Genomic DNA, 22914 nt, shown 5'->3' with positions numbered 1-22914 from the left:
AGACCACCGAAAGCATGGTTCTGTCTCTCCACTGCTTCCTCCAGACCAGCAATGTCCCCAGGCTGAAGTAATTCCAGCTGACCTCTCTGAGCTCCAATCATCTCTCCGATCTCGGCTAGGTGATTCCTCCCTCCCTAATTATTGGCACTTTAACGCTTTTAAGAAATATATTAACTTTAGCTTTTCAGTTGTTATCAATGGGAAAGTTGGTCTGAATTACCTAGTTTGCCATTATTATAACCTGAAATCATAACCTTCTTTTCATTGTAACCCAAAAGCTTTGCCTTATTTTAAAAGAAATTTGGATTCATATCACAACTGAGCCAATCACCCTCTTCCTCTTATTTCTTTGTAACCGTAAGTCACGAGACCCTGAAGTGAATTAACATTTTATGCTTGCTAGCTAAAGTGGCTAGCTAGCTAGCTTTAAATACATAGACAGCTACTTTCTTTCAGAATTACAGCTTGGTTGGCCTAACCAGCACACTTGTAACATCAAACCGAGCCTAGGATCTCCAGTACTAATTTTTCATGAAAAGTTTAGCAATGAAAGATGAAAGAAGAAAGTATATAACCAGCTTGATAAAATAATCCAGTGATTACATAGGAAAATCAGGTTTTAAAAAGACAATACCATTCACAGGATGTAGGGCTTCCTTTAGTATCTGTGCTGAATGGGATGATGTCATTTCCTCTTCCTTTTGCTGATTTTTTAAACCATCGTCTGTGGAGATCTTAAGCCCTGAGAATTTCCATTCAGTGTAGTTCACCTGCTTCAGATTCAAATAACTATATATAAGTATATTGTGTAATTATAATAACTTAATATAATTAATATTGCATAATATATAATTGATGTAATTGATACAATATAAATAATAATGAATTATATATAATTATAGTCATATAATATATATTTATAATCTCATATATATGTGTGTATATGTATTTTAGGCTACATAGTAACTTTAATCCAGTTTCCTATGAAGAAAAGGCAGTATCAAGTACATAGTATGTGTTCAATAAATACCTGTTCTTTATTTTGATTACAGTTGAAGTAGCCTGGTTAGGACTGTTGTCCTAAAGTTCTAAGCATAAATTATAGAGTCCACAATCTGTTGAATTAAATTACATTGAAATGAACAGTCCAGAGGTTTATTAACCTATTTACGTTTGTGGAAACACATGCTCGCCACAAAAAGCCATGAATATCGCTTGTGTGCCTACTTCTGCTTCTACCTCTGAGAATAATATATTTGGGGACACCACAACCCATATTTTAGTTCTTCGGGGGTTTCTAAGGCCTTACCTGTAGTGTATTTCCACTTAAGATGTTAGGACTAAGATACTCCATTCTGTTCTTTCCTTGAATGCCTGTTCTTTTGCCATGTTTTCTTCTTGAGTAACCTGGAACCTGGTGTTCCCTTTCCTTTCTTTCTCCCACCTGAGGAGGTTTTCGCTTAGCTTGATACTGGCCAGCTTCAATGGGAATCTCAATAGATACCATCTGGTCCTAAAGAGAAGGATCAGAGCCTTACAAGGTGATAGTTTAACAGCCTTGATACTCAAGAAAGGGATTTATGAGCTAGCATCAGACTTCATTTCTCTCCTGCCGTAAAGCTGAGAGATGCCGTCTCTTCCCTCCCCACAATAAAACCCAGGATTTTGCTCCATCCATAGCCTCATGGCATTATGAATGATGCAGATTAAATTTGCAGAACACATGACATTCACAGAAGGAATTTCTTTTACCCCAATTTTAATACTGTCTTCCTCAAATCAAATTTGCTCCACAGGATTGGTGGAGATCTGCTACCTGGGGAGGAAAGGAAGCTTCTTCCTCTTCAATTGAGGTATCTAAACTGTCCTTGGTGTCCTTCTCCTCACTCGGAGCTTCTGGTTTTAGGAAACTCTCCGGGGGTAGATAGCAAGACTTCCAATCCAGTTGCACCTGAACAAATCCATTGGGTTTCCCCCCAGGGTCCGTGAGGTTAAAATCACCTGAGAGACACACAGACATTAATAAGATCCAATCACATGAAATAGGCAAGTGAGAGTTTAACAGCACCTTATCTATTACCTCCCCAGTTTGAATTTCACCATATTTTGTTTGTAATTAATTCACATCCACCAAGTAATCATGATGACAATACATTCAGAAGTAACATAAAATATCAGTGAATATTTATATTCACTCACAATATTTACTTCCAATATTCACTTAGAATATTTATAGGGGAAAATGGGCATCTCCAGGTTCAGGAAGGGATAGTCAAAAGATATACAGAGAGGTATAGCTTGCTTGTCGTCAGTCACCCAGCCAATAAACAAGAGCACATTCTTATTACTATTACCAAATGGTTGCTATGCCTTAGGCATACTAAGAAAACCATTATCTACACCCAAGTGGTCCGTATTTTTAAAATAACAAAAACAAAGAAAACTTAAGCAAAATGGCTTTTTCCAAATGTCAGACTTCTGATTTGTAACACTGATTAATTTAACAGACGGCTCACATTGCCTCTCTTTGGCAAAGGACGAGTTGTGAGCAGAAGTGTCAGCCTTTTTCTTTTTCTTTCTTTCTTTCTTTCTTTTGTTTGTTTTTTTTTTTTTTTTAGCACTTGTGGTATTGGGAGGAGGGAGGCCTCACACACTTCCTGGAACATCCAAAAGCTTGTTAAACATGGTTGATACTGGCTACACCCATTCACACTTCCTAATGAGAGCACGGACATTGCTGCCTCACCCTCCCAGGACTGCAACCAGGGAGATGACCCTTCTTTGGTGTACCTTACAACTCTGGTTATGAACATATGATAAGGTAGTATGGAGTTCAGCTCCATATGGGGGGAAAAAAATCCAAGAAATTTGTCATATGTGGCATGGAAGACTAATTTGGGTCTAATGTTTAAAAGGGGCAAGAGAATTACGGGGCAATGTTAAGGACATAGCTTATAATCTGATATCTAGTCATGTGCTAGGAAATAATAGGCCTTAAGTAAAGACAAATACTGGGAAGCACTATAGAGATGGAAAATGTTGGTTCAGACACAGAGGTATGGGCTTCAGATTGGTGGGTCTACCTCCTTGGGAATCTTGCTTCTGTTGCTGAAAAGAAGCCAATGTTTCTATATGATTAGTGAGGCTTATAAGTCTTCTACTCTCTCACTCTTGACAATATTCTCAAATCTTTTCAGCAGGTTTTAAGAGAAACTGTTCCAAGCAAGTAATAAAAGAGACAACACTGGGCAGAGAGCATAAAGAGGTAATAACCTTGAACTCCTACCTTTAATGGATTTGTTTTGTGCAAGAGGAAGCAAGGGCACTTGGACGCGGCCAAGGTACGAGCCAGGCTCTGAGTCTTCATCATCAAAAACGTACACAGACAGGGCCTCCTGCCTCAGATACTGATCCAGGTCAGAAGTCACAAGCACTGGGAATCGAGCCTCGTCTCTGAAGTAGGGATTGTTACTGGCTGGAATGACGGTGGTGTCGTGGTCAGAAAAGGTAAAGAAGCGATACATGGCATATGGACTGGGTTGGGCTCCCAGCCATCGACTCTGGAGGCCGCAGCATCGGATGACTTCTACCCGCAGCTCATTCTGATGCTTCCTGGTCTCCGATCTGGGCTGAAAAGATGTTGGTCTTGGATTGAGGAAAAGGGCAGGCTGAGAGAGTCGTGCAGGTGAAGCCCAGCACCCTTAATGAGGAAGAGCTATGACCTAAAGAACTGCTGAATCCTGACTGGGTCACAGAGAAGCCTAATCAATGACTTTCACCTGCCTGCAAATTGACTCTGGCAGATAATTATCTGAGGGAGATGCTGGCACTCAGGCCTCATCTTAGAGATTGGAACAGAGAAGGCATTTTGTTGGCAGCAGGGAGAGGTAGCTAGCTCCAAGGGCATGATTTCATTTCAAACTCAAGCTTGACCAAGGGAAGTATCTGGACTAGTTGTGGTGTGACAGTTTTTCTCTTTCATTCACATTCAACAAGTACTTATTGAGTGCAATACTAAGCTGTTCTCATGAGCTGCTTGGCTGAGTCTCCTTTGAGATGCATGGGCACATCCTTTTTCTCACCTCATCCTCCTGGGCCTCCCAGGCTCCAAGCACATTGGCTGACAGGTATGCCTGGGCTTTCTTTCGCTTATTGTATGCTTGTAGGCTGGATCTTACGGGGAAGCGCAGCCTCATCCAGTACTCTAGCACCCCAAAGACTTCTCCACCAGCTCCTGGGTAGCAGAAAGTATGAAAGGCATGGAGGATACAGATGGTGTGGCAAGGATCAAGAATAAAGGCAAAGGAATAAAATGGGAAACCACCAGAAGACAACTATACACTTTGGGAAATTCCACATTAGTCCCGGGAAATGTTGGAGGCTGACAGCACTTACCAGTAAGTGTGGCAGAGCCATGGACTCTCTCCACGGTTTCTAGAACCCTGTCAAAGCAAATCCAGCCAGCTGCAAGGGTGCGGTGCTCACTGGCTATAGCCTGGTGTAGATGAAGCTGGGCTGACGTCCCTTGAAGGTAGTGCAAGAAGAGGGAATCTGTCTCCACCACATACTGAGAAGTGAAGTCATAGAGGGGCTGCAGCCCCACAGCTAGTGGGGTGCAGTGGGTTTCAAAGTCATAGAAAGAATAGGTGCAGAAAGTGGTAGGTTGAGTGTCTCCAGCCTGAGCCAGGGCAGCAGGTGTCAGGAAGGCCTGGTGGATGTGCAGTTCAAAAAGATTCTCACTCTGATGCCGTGGAGAAATGTCCACTTTATCCTCATCTCCATGGTCTGGCAGTGGTTTCAGACATAATGACAACTGTCGGGTGCCATAAGCCACATCTTTGAGTTGTTCTAGAGGGGAAAGAAAACTGCTTATCCATTAAAGAGTAGGGAATTCTTCCTTAGGGTAAAGGAAGGTGGACAGAAAGAGAATAAAAACCATGGTGAAGTCCAAGTTGTGACTATTTCAAGAAACGATGTGATTCAAAAAGAAAAGCAATAGAATGACAATCAGGTGCTTTGAATTCTGATGGCCAAATAATCCAATGCCTACTTTAGAGATGAGGCACAACATGAGTGACTGGAAAGTAAATGCTAAGCTCAGGAAAACACTGGAGGCACAATTTCATCTAGAGATGACATCGTTTTGGATTACAGCAGGATCTTGTGGATTAATTGTTAATTCCATTACAGAAACACTAGAAACACAAAATGCAAGTATTTCCAAAAGTTTGGGATATTGGCCTTGGAGAAAATAGCAAGTTACAGTCATGGTGTCTATGACATTACACTGGGCCCCATTAAGATGATTCCTCTTTTCCAGTCAGATCAATCACAAGGATCTTCATTCTGTTAAGAATCTGGTTTCATTGTAAGAAGGCAAAAAAAAAAAAAATCCACTTTAAGTCAAAGAGTAATGGAGTAAAAGTGGGGGAGGGCACTTACTGAAAAGAGGTTGAAAATATTGGCGATGAGATACAAAATAAAGATATGTAAGACAGTCCACCAAATCTGTGCATTACCTCCCATGTCCAACCAACCAGAAACTCTGATATATAGTCTGCTTCAAATCGGGGAGTATTTGAGTTGTCACAGTGTGTTGATGGTGAAGGTCCTATTCTAAGAGTTAAAGTAGTAGAAGAAAATACTTTGGGTACATCAGAATGTCTTCCTGCCCAAAATAAGTGGAATACAGAGACTGGTGAACAGTTTCTTAATTGATAAGATTAACATAAATAAAATATATTCAAAATTTTGCATTACGTGTCACAAGGTTAATAATCTTAGCATATAAAGAACTTCTACAAATTAACAATATACTATTAAGAAATAGTAAAGGGCAGGAACAGGCAAGTCTCAAAAGAAATAATTTAAATAACTGGTAAACATATGAAAAACTCTTCAGCCTTACCAGTAATGAAAGAACTACAAGTTAAAGCAAATAAATCTTCAGAGGTAGGTAATTGTATTTATCCTGCACTGTCCTGGGAGAAACACCCTGAATCTGAAAGACATGAGAATTTCAATCCAAAGGATTTCCTTTGTTATATGGCAGGGACCTTTTAACTGACGCACCCTGGCATGCATAAATCATGCTTCTGAATGACCCACCTCCCTTTACTCTAGTTCCAGCCTCACTAAGTATCCTTCTTATTGATTCTGCTTCCCCAAGAACGAGCTGCCATGAGCATATTCTCAAGGCAGCAATGAAAGAGCCACTATCATAAAATAACAAATGAACATTTGGGTGTAAATATCAGTCTTTGGTGAATGTGGTTAGTACGGGTCAGGTCTCTCACCACTGGGTATAATAACAAAGCCAATTTTCTCAATATGTAAGGCTGAGACCAGATCCTGGTCGACAGTGACTGAATTAAATACAGGAAGTATCACATAATAAAATTTGCATAAGTGTCCAGCCACCTGCCCTGTTATGTAGACATCCTCAGACCGCAACAAAGAATTCAGAGACTTTTAGAGAGAAATCACAGAAAAGGATGACAAGAGATGAGTGATGTAGCTCTATTATCTCCCCAAAACTGAAATATAGGCCTGGCTTGAGGAAACAATCTTGAGAGAGGGAGCGTGTTACCCACCCTGAGGACCAACAGTGATACACTCTTATTTTCAAAATAGATTCAGCAATTGCTGGGCCCTGTTGAAACTCTCCAGAGAAAAGACACTGACATGATGCAGGAGAAGAAACTGCTAACCATGTATTAAAACAACAAAGATGATAGGATAATCAAGAATGGAAGGGATAAGTCCTATACCAAGACATAGAGGGCGCCCTCTTGACAGGTGCAGAGGGGAGCACAGGCATTTAGCTCTGTGACAGATCCCAAGAGGAAGTGAACAAAGTACTAAGACTTGCCGGATACTGGAAGGCCATGGCTTCTTAAAATACCTTCCAGCTGATTGATACGCTTGTTCTTGAGGTCTAGGAGTTGATTCAACCTCTCCAGTTTTTCTTTGTGAACTTTATTTTCATTATCGGCTTTTGTCATCATTGCCTCCAGTTCCTCCTGAAACGAAATAATGTCTGAACTTTTCTATCTCAGTGGCCCAGAACCAAAGAGCCCAGATAAAAAGGTGGTACTTGCTGGGTAAAGGAGACTCCACTATCTCCTTAGCAGGGCAGATTCATCCACTAGAAAAAGGCTTAGGTTCCTCACAGACCCCTCCAGGACCAGTTGTGCTATTAGTGCCATAGGGTAGTATTTTTCCTGGGACTGGCAAAATCTGAACCCAGAAGCTTCCCACTTGCCATTTTCATTAGCTGGCCCCTTCTGGCTTTTATTGCCAAGGTGCCATGGGCATGTGTGAGTCCTCAAGTTTTTCAAAGGACAGCACATCCTGTGTTTGCATAGGTCAGCATATCACCTTGCATCAGCCCTGGAAACTCGGGTCTTGCTTCATTCCCCGTCTTGTAAGTAGTTCCCATGTGCCCATTTATTTATCCCCTTCCTGTACCATCTTTTCCTGCACCTGATAACACACGTTGATCTTGCGCTGCAGGATAAGCATGTCTCTGGTCTTTTCTAGTTCCAATATGGTCTCTGCATGCAATACTTGCAACTCACTTAACATCTGGGACAGTTTCTTTTCTTCTTGGTTTTTTGGTTCACAGGGCTACAGAGGAAAAAGCATTGGTAAAAGGGAGTATAAATGATAGGTATAGTAATAACTATTCTCTACAGCAGCCGTTGATAATAGTAAAATACCAGCAGCAGAATCTACTCCAATATGTAGAAGAGGACCTATGTTACTTTACAAGTGCTCTCTAGTGCTCTCTCCTAGTTCCTCATGTTCAACAGCAGCAGTGAGTAAGTTATACAATCTCCCATGGCTGTTTGCTCTTCAGCAGATCATTGCAAGTCCTCATCTGAAAAAAATTCTAAATTTTATGAGCTGTACAGTGTGGAAAAAGTTTGTGGAGCTCATGAAGCTATCTCTGCTCTCAGCCTTCTCATATACTTCCAAATATTGTCCTCAATCAGGACAAAATATTATTCAGTTAGTTTTCTAGTCCCTTCATCTTTTCAAGGGATATTTGCCAGCAGTCCCTCTTGTAGAGGGGACCTGTTTGATTAAAGATGCTCTTACCTCTATCTGAGTGGCCTCTTGGAATAGAGCTGGGTAAGTGGCTGGTTCAGATTGCCAGTCAGGAGACTGGGAAATTGTGTCTTTATTTTGGAGGTCCTCCACTTCCTGTTTATGCTTCTGAAGCAGGTTGGTGACTTCAAGCTTCAGATCCTTGTTTTGAGCTGGGGAAAAAATAATACAGAAAGCTGAAACTCTGTAGCTACCAACAACCATATTAAAGTTGGCCCAAGTGTGAATTAAATTTTCCCACTAATGTTTAATTCATTTTATAAACTTGCCCTTAGAGAAGCAATTCTCTCTTATTTCTACAAAGGGGTTCTAGCTTATTGACCCTGAGTTGACATTTGGACTCCAAAAACAAACAAAAAGAACACCTTCAGAACTGTAGTATGGAAGGGAGAACTACCACCACCACAACAAAATCAGGGCCACTTGACCGACTGGGATAGTCCAAACTTTTTGACAGCACCATTTAATTCAGTATCTCCCCAACCATTCCCCAACTCCATCTGACTTCTATGCTGTTGGCTCTCTGTGACACCCACCTTGACTCCGACCCTGAGTTGGAGGAAGGGAGGTTGGGCATTTGGACATTTCCATGTGTGTTTCGGGGAAGGAAGGTGATCAGCATTTAGTGTGATCATTTCAGTATCATGCATTACAGAGGAGGTTAGATTAGATTACCACAAGACTTCACTTGTGCTTCATACATACTACAAGATCCTTAGCATGCACTCCTAAGCTTTATCCTTTTATGGTTCCTGACTCTATTTTTCTTGATGTCATATTTCTTTTCCTCCACTTTTTTATGTGAATATACTAGAATATGATGAAATGTAAGTTTGATAAGACTAAATATCAAGGTCCAGCCTAGCAAAAAGAAGGGAGACAAAGGTCTCTTTGACAGTATTTAAAAATCTTCAGAATAACTACTGTGATCCAAGAATTAAGACAGGGGGAAAGGGCTTCCCTGGTGGCGCAGTGGTTAAGAATCCACCTTCCAATGCAGGGGACATGGCTTTGAGCCCTGGTCCAGGAAGATCCCACATGCCATGGAGCAACTAAGCCCATGAGCCACAGCTACTGAGCCTGCGCTCTAGAGCCTGCCAGCCACAACTACTGAAGCCTGAGCACCCAGAGCCGGTGCTCCGCAATAAGAGAAGCCACTGCAATGAGAAGCCTGTGCACCACAACCAAGAGTAGCTCCCACTCGCCACAACTAGCGAAAGCCTGTGCGCATCAACGAAGACCCAATGCAGCCAAAAATAAATAAATAAAATTTTAAAAAAAGATGGGGAAATAGTAGTGGTAACCAAGAGCAATAATTTGCTTCTCAATTTCAGGCATCAGATGCTAAAACAAAACAATTCCAAACCACCCTAAAATGGCTGATGAGAATAAAAGGCAGAAAAATTCATTTTCAACACTTTCAATAAATTGACTGTTTAAAAACATTATAACTTAAGAATTGGCATTCTCTCACATGGAAAGTCAATATGTAGGGATAAGTATGTGTGAGGTAGGTGTCATGCTTTCTTGATTGTGAATCTGACCTGACTGCCAGTGTTCTTATTCTAGTTATCCAGGACCCACACAAAAATAGGATCAAGTGATGGGACTGGAGAAATGTTGGCCCAAGTTCCCTTCTCCCAAACCAGATGTAGAGGATGCCTCATCTGAGAGAACTCTTCAGGGCTTGACCTACCTTTCTCTCTTGACAGCTGAAGTAAGACTTTTCTCTTCTCCTCCACCTCAGCATCCAGGTGATCCTGCAACTGAGAGACTTTCTGCTGTAGCTGTTCTTGCTCATTGCTCCAGTGAGGCTGATTACTGCTATCCAGCATGCTGAAAATGGGAAGCAAGTAAGGAGGGAGGGGAGAGTTGTCAGATGGACACTCAAAGGTGGGTGATATGACGTCTTTATTACACAGTTTCAGCATCTCCTGGGCCTAGTTCATCATTCATTTCCCTACATGTTTTTTCTGCCCCTGCTTTCTCTGTAACTGTCATTTACCAACTGCCTTGGAACTTTTGGGTCCTATTGAGGAGTTGCTTAGTATCACTTCGGTTTAAGTCTCAAATAACCCCCTGGGCAAACAACGCAAGTCATATCTATTTCCCAAGGAACTTCTCCAGCATGATGGTTTTCTTTAGTTAGGGAACTGTGTACCAAGACATTCTCAGGCCTGCTAGATTAGAAATAAGTAACAGAATATTCTTCTTTTCCTTACTCCGTTCCTCTGTCTACTTTCACCAGCGGCTAGTTTAGAGAATACTTGCCTTTGAACTAGATTGTAAATTATTACACTGAAGGGTAGGAACTAAACTTTTCAATAACTGCAGCCTGCACACCACTATATCTAGCTGTCAGGGCAGACCCATCTTGAGTGTAAAAGACACATGGCCAGTTCTTGATTATTTACACAAGTGAAGTGACATTGATAATCAAGCAATTATTTCTGCTTATGTCTTTTTCCTAGTTATCATTTTAATAAATGTGGTCTAAAAACAACTTGTTAAGCTAGTACTAAGATTTCTTGGCACTTCCTGCCCATACATTACATGATGATCCAAGAAGATAATGTTATGAATAATGAAGGGAAGAGGCCAATAGTAATATCTACCACAGGGAGTCTTCAAAGTGGGTAATCCCCACACTACTTTATTTCACTGAGTTGAAGAGCATCAGTTGTTCCCAGGATGCTCCCATGCAACCTCCCCAATCTACACCCTGCTGCCTTTAACTTATAAGAAGGCACGTTTAATTTTTTTAAACTTACAGGTATTTTTAATTTCAAAACCACTATGTAAATATATGCTTGTGAAAAATTAATATGATATAGAAGTATATAGAATAAAAGTGCCTCTTTGCCCTATTTCAGTCCTTTCATCTCATTAAGTTTGTGGATGCACACACACATGATATAAATTAGGTCACAATGAACACATTCTTTGGCAATTTGATTTTTCTTTTAATAGTGTATCTTAGGCATATAGATCTATCTAATTTTTTACAGCTTTATACCGTTTCAACGTGGCGGTGCAACACGATTTATTTAGTCGATCCCTATCATAAGAAATCTGGATGGTTTCCTTCTTTTTTACTATTACTAATTAAATTAACAATGTATTAATTAACATTCTTACTACACAGATCTCTTTGCACATACACAAGAGGATTTCTTTAGTTTTGATTCCAAAAAATGGGTTATCGGGGGCTTCCCTTCTGGCGCTGTGGTTGAGAGTCCGCCTGCCGATGCAGGGGACACGGGTTCGTGCCCCGGTCCGTGAAGATCCCACGTGCCGCGGAGCGGCTGGGCCCGTGAGCCATGGCTGCTGAGCCTGCGCGTCCAGAGCCTGTGCTCCGCGGCGGGAGAGGCCACGGCAGCGGGAGGCCCGCGTACCACAAAAAAAAAAAAAAAAAAAGGGTTATCTGGCATAAAAGATATGCACGTTTAACATTTTTTTGATAGTGTCAAATTCCGTTCCAAAAATAGTCTGCCAATTTATATTCTCACTAAGAGTACTGAGTACCAGTTTCCCGGTATCCTTATCGAGACTAGGTATTATTTTTATTTTTAAAATTCGGAAGGCACTTTTCAGTAATTGTCTTTTTTTTTTTTTTTTTGCTGTACGCGGGTCTCTCACTGTTGTGGCCTCTCCCATTGTGGGGCACAGGCTCCAGACGCGCAGGCTCAGCTGCCATGGCTCACGGGCCCAGCTGCTCCGCGGCACGTGGGACCCTCCCAGACCGGGCACGAACCCGTGTCCCCTGCATCGGCAGGCGGACTCTCAACCACTGCGCCACCAGGGAAGCCCCAGTAATTGTCTTTTATAACAAAAAAATGTTCTGGGATCCAAACTTGGTACTCACTTTTCTAAGAGTTTGTCATAATTGTCATTCAGCAATTTTCGTTCTTTTTCCAAATCTTCAACTCTCTCCTGAAACTAAGAATGATAGTAGAGTGCCTGAGATAAGGTTTTAAAATCTATTACCTTGCACAGGGTCTCCCTTTTCTGTTGCAGGGTGGGACTTGGGTGGGAGATTTTCTATGTTCATCTTCTATGTCTATGAGGATCCATTCAACTATAAAGACTTGAACCAATTGAAGGTGTGATAGAAATTTTAATTGGAATTAATGAGGATTCTCTGAATTAAATTTTCATGGTGTCTGGGTTTCTACTGTTAGGGAAACAGCAGAACATTATAATAGAGAAAAGACTTTGGAGAACAGACATAAATATAAATCCCAGTTTTTCCCCTAATGGTATAATCTTGAGCAAGTTATTTAACCACTTGGAATCTCATTTTTCTTATTTGAAAAAATAAAATACCCATATTTTTGCTAAGATACACTTTTTAACATCTCTGAAATTGGAATGTCACATACAACTGATGGTATCTTTCAATTATTATTGTTATTTACCTCTTTCAGTGTTATCTGCAGGATGGACACATCTTCCAGTTGGCTCTTCAAGCTCACAGCCTTCTTGCTCTCCTCCTTCAGCTCTGCCCTGAGCTCATTCACTTGGCTGAGGAGGGCATCATGGGCTGTACCCAGGATTCCCTGATTCTGGGGCAAAAGGAAAGTTGCTCTGCGAATGTTTATATCACTCAGCAGGAGGGGTCTCAAGATACAAACAACTGGAGCATTCCCTAGTGGAAATCTCAAAGAAGGGCTTTGATTTATAGTATGTTGCCTTTGCACTGTAAATTGACCTTGTTTTCCACCCTAGCATTTCTCAGGAAGTACCATTTCCCTGTGAGTGAGGATTTTCCACTCTGGGAAACTGTAATTTGTCACTGGAGCCTTAATTTTCCCAAGGTTCAAATTCAACCCTGATTCTAAATTAAGTGCCACCTTTCTCAGCTGCCTTTACCTTCTAAGCTATGTGAATGCTTTTTATGATGAAATATTTCTCCTTTTGCCCCTAGCAAAGTGATATGTTAACTCTAGAAGTTAAGTGCATTTTTCTGGCAGAGTTCCCAGCATGACCATGTTCCTTCTGGTGAGGAACAGTTGTGGCTGGTCATGTTGGGAACCCTGCCTTAGTGACTCTTAATCACGGACACTTACCTAGCTTCACCTGTACCCCACTCACAGAGGTGCAAGTATTTAGTAACACCAGAGAAGGTTTGCAACAACTTTGCTATATCTCACCACCTCACACATGCTAGAGGACTACTCTTAGGAATTTTTGAACAAATGCTATAATTCTCTGTAGCAATAGGCTGAAAAATACTATTCCAAATATTTCTCAACTCAGATCTCATATTTCAATTTTGAAAACAATGCAGTATCTTCTGATAATAGTGATAGTACCATTTGTCTCAATAAAAATTATATAACATAATAACTTTGATATAGTTAGCTAAATTCTGGTGTTATGTTACTTGAAGATGAAGATTCATTTGGGTTTCATTCCTCTGATTACTAAGAAACAGAGTTAAGGGATCTTTATTAAGTACCTTCTGGAGCAGAGTTTCATATGCCTGAAAGAAAGAAAAAAGTATTATTTTATTGATATATCAACTTGATGTTTATAATACAAATGTTTAAATATTTATTTTAAAAGACATTATAAAAAATTCCCATAAATCAAGTCAATTTGTGTGCCTGTTTACTAATTGCTGTTCCTTTTCCCCTGCCCTAGCTTGCCAGGCAGTCTGTGAATGTAATAGATGACACCATTTCTTTAAAAAGGATGAAGGGTCATTTATTCACATTTGCATTGCACTTGGTGGATTTTCTAAGAAGTATTTTTATTTTCAAACTAGGTGCCATCTCTTACTCATCATGCTTCAGAAAGGTCTCTTTCCAGTTTTAGAAATAGAAAAAACAACAATAGCCAAACTCACAACAACAGCTACTATTATTGGTTGAGTAATTACTATGTTATATGTTACTGTGTGTTTCATTATCTCTTACATTATGATCATCATAATTGTTTCACATATATTATCTCATTTAATCCTTACAACAAATCCGAGAGGTATTGTTATCTAAACTTTAAAAATGAGAAACCCAAAGCTCATACAGCTAACTTGCCCAGAATCGCACCGCTTTCAAGGGGCTGAGGCAGAACTTTACCTCAGCCTGTGTGACTCCAGAGTCTGCACTACTGACCACATTTTACTGCTAAGGGATTGAGAGGATGCAAACTTATCTTAGTATATGTGTAAGTAAGCATGACTAGAAAGGTAAATTGCTTAAAAAAAGCAAATTGTAAAACCTACATTTTAGAAAATTATTCACCATTTTAGGTCATCTTTGCCACTACCATTAATATGGGCAAAGACATTCAATTTAGAATGGCTTTCTCCCTTTCTTCCTTTAATGCAATGGAAGAATAGATGGATTTTAAGAAAAATCTAATTCCACAAATATAGCTATTTACCAATACAACTTTAAAATAACTTCCTTTCCAGATTTCCCATCCTTTCAGTGCTACCAAAATTAACCGAATCAAAAGAATATGAGCATATGCACAGTTCTCTACAAAACATAGGTTTGGAGTTTGGCCTTGTACAGATGCCCTTAGTCCCAATCAAAACAGACGTACCAAGGGCAGCACCAGCTGTAGCTAATCTCAATGAATGGCACCATCATTTAATCACCCAAGCTAGAGACCCAGAAGTCATCTCTCATTTCTGCTTTTCCCTCACCCACCCTACTTTGGTGATGAAGTCCGTTCTTCCACTTCCTGGACCTCTCCCAACACAGTCCTTTCTCTGTGAGCCTCTCTCACTGCCTTGGTTGGGACCCTCATCCTGCCTCCCTTGAATCACTCATCTGTTAAGTAACATGTTACTCATCTGTTACCTCCAGTCTTATACCAGCCAACCTATCATTCACTCTGCTGCCAGATGATCTTTCCTGGTAGTTTTGTCATTTTTGAGAAGTTGAAAATTTCAGAAAAGTATAAGTACTATAATAGCAGTCATCTATAATTCTACTACTACCCAGAATTAATCATTATTAGTGCTCTATAATAGTTTCTTGAAAGTATTATTCTTTTTGTTAACATGTATTTCAAAATATTTTGGACATTAAAAAAAGGCAAAGTGATCTCTTTGGGGAAAAAAAAAATTGATCATGTTACCAACTTGCTTAAAACCTTTCTGCAGCTCTCAATATCTGTAGGATAAAGTCTAAATTCCCGATAAGACCTCCATGACCTGATCCCTGATGTTTCTCACCTCTGTGCCGTGGCCTACACCACTCTTCCCCGGAAAGCCCTTCCCTCTCTTGCACGCTCATTAACCCCTGCCAAACTGTCAGTACTTGGCTCACGAATAGAATCTCCTATGGCTCCTTTACAGATCCTGCGCCCCATCCTCTGGTGGATCTATTCTCTCTTTTGTGTCGCACCCATACCCTGTTTGTGGATAGTTGTACTTGTTTACATCTTGTCCTCTCACTCTTGTAAGTTCCTTGAAGGCAGGAGCTGTCTTATCTTTTTAATCTTTGTATCCAAGTGCTTTTCACAGTTTGTGGTAGTCAATAAATGTTTATTCAATAAAAGAATGGTGCCAATCTATTATTTAGAACCTCTATGCCTTCTTTCTACCATTCAGATATGAGTTTCCATTGTGTGGTAGTGAGAAGAGTGTGAGCCTTGATTTCAGATAAAACTGGACTCAAATCCTGCTCTGCCTCTTGCTATTTTTATAACTTGAGCAAGTTACTTAACTTCTTTGAGGCTCAGTTCCCTCATCCGTTAAACGTACTTACCTTTATGGCTGTTGTCAGGCTAAATGAGATCGTGATTCTAAGTATCTAGGACAGAGTCCGTCACATAGAAAATGCTCAGTAATCTGGTTTCCTTCCCCTCCCCTGTGACTGCTCTTGGCTCCCCAAGTTTAATTAAACTCTGGTTGTGGTTTTTGGCTTGGAACTTAACCTGACACAAGGTAACCTCACTTAATTCCACCTTAGCAGGCCAGGGCTTGAGCCTTCTTCCCAGCAGAGGGATAATGGCAAGTACTGGAAAAAGAATGGATTCTGAGTTGTAAGGCCTGGATTTGAACATCACCTATCTATTCTGTGACTTTCTTTTTTTTTTTATTTAATTATTTTTTTTATACATGTATACATGTCAATCCCAATCTCCCAATTCATCACAATTGTGTGACTTTCGACAAACAACTTAGTTTCTCTCCATTGTGGTCTCCCATGTGTAAAGTGGAGAAGATAATACAAATCTCTTAACTAATTGATTTTCTTCCCCCAAAAAGGCACAGCTGATGATGGCAACTCACAGCTTGAACTTCTGTTAATTGTGCTTTTGTCACTGCCAAAGAAGTATTCCTTTCATGTAAGAGCTTCTTAAGTCGAATCAGCTGTATATTCTCCTTAATGGAAGCTCTGGAGAAAGAAGACAGTGCTAAAATATCCTCTGTGAATGGACAGAGTTAAGTATTTTTCCCCCTGTGGATATGGACAGCGACACAAAGGAAGATCGTTATTTCTGAACCTAAGAGATCATGTTTTCTTTATCATTTCAAAGGTAGCGGGGGAGGATTTGGGTTCGCTAGACTCTGTCTCAGAGATTCCCAATTCTAGCTGCTGTGGGATGTTGACAGTGAAGGAGGCAGTGTGGGGAGAAGTGGCAGGGAGGTATACGAGAAATCTCTGTACTTTATGCTCAATTTTGTTGTGAACCTAAAACTGCTCTAAAAAATAAAGTCTATTTTTAAAAAACTTTTCCAGGGACTAAAACAGACCAGCCACGTAAAAAAAAAAAAAGTTTTCCAGGGACTGATGCACAGCGGGGGCTGAGAGCCCCCATCTGGTGATGAGGATGAAATCGTTTTCCTTCTGTGAAGTGAAGCAGCAGACCTTTTATTATATATAAGCATCCCTTTTATGTTAATCCATTACTTAACCACTTGGGCCTCCAGGTCTACTTCTCAGATTGAATTAATCCCAAGCATTCTCTTTTCCTCTGAGATGGAAGAAAGGTACAAACAAGAACCTCTTTTTCAGTTCATTATGGCTTGAGGCATGGAATGCCACACCCTTACCGAAGCTCTGTGGCCTTCTGAGCACACTCCAAAGAGCTTCTCTGTGCAAAATTCTCATCTTTGGACCACATTTTCTCAGAAGACTTGGGTGGTTCTTCCACTTGCATAGTATCGCTGGTCATAATGTGGGCACTGTTAGGCATGCATAGGCCAGTGAGTTTAATCATAATTATGACTTTGTTAAAAGAGATTATACTGTTAGAATTAGGAATATTAAACACGAAAAGAAGAATTAGAAACCGCTGTTATAGGGGTTTAGAACTGGGCTCTCACATATATAAAAAGAACTTAGAGGAGTTAGTAATCTTGGCATATGTGGAGGATAAACTTACCAAATATAGCTTTCCAGTGTCAAACAGAAATATAAGTGAATTACGACCTAAGGGGGAAAATATAAAGGGAAAGAGAGGGAATACCTTCAATTAAGGAAAGGGCCTTTATTTTCCTTTCCTTGGAAGACAAAGAGATGCTTATTTTCCATTTTTAAGCAATGAAGTTGGAATTTGACAACTTCCAAATTGGGCTGACTTTCATCTTCTCTGATTATTCTGGAATGACTCAGAAATGGCAACATTCACTTGTTCCCTAAATGAGGTTTTTCCAATTAAAGTTGTAACAGCACAGGATAAAGGAAAAGAACTCACTGTTCGCTGGGTTCACTGGATACTTCACCTCTGGCTTTTTCATTTGTCACATGTTCCTTGAATGTGGGAGGAGCTGTGTAGCTCAGCCTGTCCCTTGACTCTGAAAGTTTAGACAGAAGATGCAGACTCTGGCAACAGATTTTTCCAGAACCCCAAGTGCTAGAAATGGAACACCAAGTGCTGGAAGTAGGGAGCCTTGAGATCTGGAGGAAATCCTTATATGACCAATGATCTCAGAGGGGAGCTTCTCAGTTTTTACTTGCAAAAATATGCAACTACTGATTTAATAAGTCAGCGGGACTACAGACTCTCAAGTAGGTCAGTATAAAGGGGAAGAAGAGCAGGGACTGTGTGTCTAACTCTTAATGCATCATTGTCTCTAGTGCCTAGTATGTAAGTGGTATTCAATAATGCTGAAGTTAAACTGAATTGAAATTTAGACTTATTTAGTTTTTCTACTTTTAGCTGTTTTCACAAAGATTTTGTTGGCTCAAGGAGGGAGCTTGAAAATATAGGGCTGTGCTGAACAAAACCTAACATTGAGTCCCCAGGGTTAAGACACCCCATTCCCATGGACCTAAAACAGGGATGAGTAGGCCAGGTGAAGGAAATTTACACACAGCACTATACTTAATTCAGTGTTGGGTTCCATAGCAGCCAGAGGCACTTAGCCACTTGGGATACAGGAAGATGAAAATCTGCAGCTCCTCACTTAACAGCCTGATTTCCAGGCCTGGACTTCAGGAATAGGCTTTGACAATCTCTGAACCCATGGAATTGTATGCAAAGTTTTGTCTATGTGTATGTGCATTTTTCTTGGGAGAACGCCTAGCTTTTGATCATGGTTGCAAAGGAGTCCATTTCCCCCAAAAGGTGAAGAATCCCAGTTTTAGAGGCACAGGCCACTTAGCCCAGAGTCCCAGAGTCCCAGGAGAGGGACCTGTCTTAAGATCACTGCCGCTCACACCTAAGCAGGTCATCAAAGTTATCTCTGTTTTCTAGAGCCCTGCAAAATTTGACCAGCAAAATTCCCATTTCCATTGTCTGATTCTCCTCTCAACAGTACTGCATGGTGAACTGAGAACTTTGAACTGGACATCCTACTCAGGAAAAAAAGATTTTAGGGAGGTAGAAAGGAACGAGAACAAAAGAACAAAATGGGCGTGGTAGGCGGAATAAAGCAGTGGGAGGAAAATGTGGCTGGCAAATCAATCCTTCCCAGTGTTTTGGCCCTGTCGGGGACTTGGCCCTGAGCCTCACCCCTCTTGGGTTTCTCGGCCCCCGCCGCCCCGGCGGTGTGGAGCTGTCTGTGTCCCGCGTGGACGCGAGGCTGGGTGCAACGGGGAGCAGGGGGGCCGACGCGCTGGAACTGCAGTTGCAGGCCGTGCAGCGGGGGGCGCAGGTGCTTGGGGGGCCGCTGCCGCCACCCCGCATTCCGCCGCCGCCTCGTAGGCCCCAAGAGCTGCTCCGCCGCTGCCACCTCGGCCCTCCGGTCCCGGCCTGCTGCGGCTGACCGGAGCAAGGCTGTCCTCATCCTGTGGGCAAAAAGAGAGCTGGTGGCTCGTGCCCTCTCCTTCTATGACAGTTACTATCTCTACAGTTTATCTGGTGGTTAATAATCTGAATTGATCTCTGATATAAACTTATGTGCTGTAGTCCACTATTTGCACTTAAAAATTAATTTTCTGTCCCCAATACACTGTAACTCTTTCAGAGCAGGGACATCTTGGTGTCTGTCTTTGTTCATTCTGTTGCAGTGCTCACACACTCTCTTAGTAAAAAATGAGGCAGTCTTCAGTATATTCGTGTGTATATTTATTTTAAAATTATATAGTTTCTTTTGTACTAATAAATTATGGTCATTATGAAACAGAAACAAAAAATACTAATTTTTAACAGGGAGATAATTAAATATATGTAGAAATGTTAATATTTACTTCTCCAGTCCCAACTGTCCACACATTCCTGTACATGTGCCCACTCTAAGGATTATTCCTCTATACCCACCCTGCTTACACCGAGTCTTACCTACAATGGATAGTCAATTACTAGTTATTATCTTGACCTAAAATCATACTTTTAACCATTACCGTCAGATTCTGTGTTCTCACTGCCTGCCAGTTCTGACATTTACTATGTGGCCTGGGGCATGTCATTACCCTTTTGTGCTCGGTTTCCTCATCTATAAATAAAGATGAAAACAGTACCTGCTCATTGGATTGTCATGAGGATAAAATAAGGGCTTTGAACAGTGATGGTGCATTGTAAGCAGGGTAGGAGTTAGCTATTATTAGTACATATCATTATATCCAGATAAAGAGATCAAGGCATTAAACAGCTAGGTAACTTGCCCCAAGTCTGAGGGGACAGAATCCAATTTAGCCACTTACTATCTATAACCTCAAGTACTTTTTGGTTACTGACCAACAGACAAAGTTTTTTGGCCCATGCAACCATCTGACTTCACTGGATTCTCGAGTTCTCCACAATATAAAATAATCTCCAATTCAGGGCTTCCCTGGTGGCGCAGCGGTTGAGAGTCCGCCTGCCGATGCAGGGGACACGGGTTCGTGCCCCGGTCCGGGAAGATCCCACATGCCGCGGAGCGGCTGGGCCGGTGAGCCACGGCCGCTGAGCCTGCGCATCCGGAGCCTGTGCTCCGCAACGGGAGAGGCCACAACAGTGAGAGGCCCACGTACCGCAAAAAACAAACAAACAAACAAAGAAAAGAATCTCCAATTCTGAAGAGTGTTGGCATACAGTGGAAGCCTGCAATACTGTAGATTCTAAATGAAGCTCTGAACCACTCCTGGGGATTACCAATGAGAAAGCAAAGCAATGCTCTTGACATCGGGGAATTGGTCTGACATAGCTAGTCCTCAGTGTTGTTTGGTGGCCTGGCATTCACAACTAGGCCATGTTACTGTGCTGTTGGACATAATCTCACAGATCAACAACATCACAGAAGGCCACTCTGAGACCATGACCGAGTGATACCAAACAAGGCCGCTGTATACTTTTGTCTCAGCCCAGACAAAAACAAGTTCACTCTGCCACCTGCAGAATACCAAACGTGCTCCTCTCCTGACTAATATGAGTGACTGCTGCTTCTTTCCCGATTACACCTTTAGCCTCACTCTAGTCTAACCTCCCTGTAGATAAGACATTGAGATATCCAAACAGAACTGCCCCTGCTTTCTGACAGTACCCAATCTAGAGCAAACTTCTGTTACCTTGGACCCTCCCCCAAATCGCCCAACTGAAGCCAAAATCCTGTAATAGGCTCTTTCTAACAGTCTTACTGAGATGCCCATGGTGTGCACTTTTTCAAGCTACAGCAGTAATTAACCCAACTTGCCCAGCTATAGGTGTGTTCCTGGTGGTGTTTGGCTGGGAGGCATTGACACAAATATCTTCAAAATGTGTTCTAGATATTAACCCCAGACTTTTGGAACTCTCATTCTGCCCATCTATTTATCTACCCACACCCCATCTCAGATTCTTTTCCAGGTCTGCACCCAAAAGGTACACTTTTGAAAGCCAATACCCTAAAGTCACTGTGTATGGTATATTTTGGAGTTAAGAGCTTTCAGCTCTGCCACCCACTGGCTATGACCTTGGGCAAATTACTTAACCTCTTTGCACTCCCTTTCATTCTTTTTTTTTTTTTTTTTTTTGCGGTATGCAGGCCTCTCACTGTTGTGGCCTTTCCCGTTGCGGAGCACAGGCTCTGGACGCGCAGGCTCAGCAGCCATGGCTTACGGGCCCAGCCGCTCCGCAGCATGTGGGATATTCCTGGACCGGAGTACGAACCCGTGTCCCCTGCATTGGCAGGCGGACTGTCAACAACTGCGCCACCAGGGAAGCCCTCCCTTTCATTCTTAATGATGATTCTTTCATAGTATTAAATAGTATTAAATGAGTTAACACATATAAAGCACATATAACATGCCTGCATACAGTAAATGATCAATATGATTTTTGGTAAATAAAAACCCCTTCCCTTGCTTGCCCCTGCAGCCTTTGGTCCCCTGAGATTTTGGCCATTCCCCTGTCCCCGTTCTCTCTTTTGTGACCAGGGCAGAAGCCTGTGCAGTCTCTTTCTCTTTAGGTTGGAATAACTCTGATGATGCTTTATAAACTATGGCCACAGTCTATTGATTATTGATGTGTTTGGCAAGAAAACAGAATAAAGCAATATTGCTTCAAAAATTATTTTTGGAGTTAACCATCCTTGACATTTGAATTGTTTTCTGGTGTAGACATCTCAGGAAAATGTATTCTTTTTGGTTTATTGTGGTGTAGGCCTGGTGTAGATACAGCTTCTAAAGACTTAAGGAGAACTCTGGGTACCTTTTGATCTCATCCTGTTGCTTCCAAAAAAGCTCCTTCACCAACATGTGCTCTTCACGAAGACGAAACAAACTGTCCTCCAATTCTTCCCGGGTCATCCTGCTCAAGGGTAGTTGAGTCTTTACATTCTTACCTAAAGTCCCAGGAGAGGGTAAATGGAGATTATTTTTACATGTAATTTTTTAACTCATCACATCTCTCACCACATCTTGCCCAGAGGGCTTGAATCTATTTTTTTTTTTTTTTTTTTTTTGCAGTACGTGGGCCTCTCACTGTTGTGGCCTCTCCCGTTGCAGAGCACAGGCTCCGGGAGCGCAGGCTCAGTGGCCATGGCTCACGGGCCCAGCCGCTCCGCGGCATGTGGGACCTTCCTGGACCGGGGCACGAACCCGTGTCCCCTGCATCAGCAAGCGGACTCTCAACCACTGTGCCACCAGGGAAGCCCTTGAATCTATTTTGAGTCATGTGTTTAAGAGGAAATTCAGGAAGTATAAGAAATGTGTACCAATGGACCTCTTTATCATTCCATGTCACTCCTGGATGTGGAAAATCATTCCAGCATATGACTCAACCTCCTGTCTGGAAAGTATATTATCTTTCTAAAAGTATCAAATAGGGCTTTTAGTCTACTTAATTTTTATTTTTAATCCACTCTTTTATTTTTCCTCCTCATTAGATAATTTGAACCTAAATAAGGATTGTGCCCACAACTGTCTTCATATCCCCAGTAAGGAAAAGGATAGAAACCTTTCTTAAGTACCAAGAGCCATCGCCTTTGTTTCCGTG

General features: G+C 41.5%; 1 protein-coding gene across 1 annotated transcript in view; it reads right to left on the bottom strand.

Moving 5' to 3' along the window:
- Positions 1 to 22286, bottom strand: part of RPGRIP1 (RPGR interacting protein 1) — a gene marked incomplete at its 5' end in the record, with an annotated part of 60293 nt that extends 38007 nt beyond the window's left edge. The window contains 19 exon segments of the mRNA XM_089906255.1: positions 635 to 773; positions 1310 to 1513; positions 1753 to 1797; positions 1799 to 2001; positions 3287 to 3629; positions 4083 to 4234; positions 4396 to 4848; positions 6905 to 7022; positions 7486 to 7629; positions 8104 to 8264; positions 9809 to 9948; positions 11978 to 12051; positions 12531 to 12677; positions 13574 to 13597; positions 16367 to 16472; positions 17132 to 17245; positions 17776 to 17875; positions 19036 to 19310; positions 22129 to 22286. Coding sequence (XP_089762381.1) covers positions 635 to 773; positions 1310 to 1513; positions 1753 to 1797; positions 1799 to 2001; positions 3287 to 3629; positions 4083 to 4234; positions 4396 to 4848; positions 6905 to 7022; positions 7486 to 7629; positions 8104 to 8264; positions 9809 to 9948; positions 11978 to 12051; positions 12531 to 12677; positions 13574 to 13597; positions 16367 to 16472; positions 17132 to 17245; positions 17776 to 17875; positions 19036 to 19310; positions 22129 to 22286 — 3100 coding nt within the window.
- Positions 22287 to 22914: the final 628 nt, after the last annotated feature.

Source organism: Delphinapterus leucas, chromosome 2 (assembly GCF_059928025.1).
Source record: "Delphinapterus leucas isolate spDelLeu-1000000601 "Yukka" chromosome 2, BTC_Dleu_Yukka2, whole genome shotgun sequence".
In the NCBI taxonomy this organism is placed as follows: domain Eukaryota; kingdom Metazoa; phylum Chordata; class Mammalia; order Artiodactyla; family Monodontidae; genus Delphinapterus; species Delphinapterus leucas.
The sequence above is the reverse complement of the archived record's forward strand: the minus strand, read 5'-3'. Positions and strand labels throughout refer to the sequence as shown.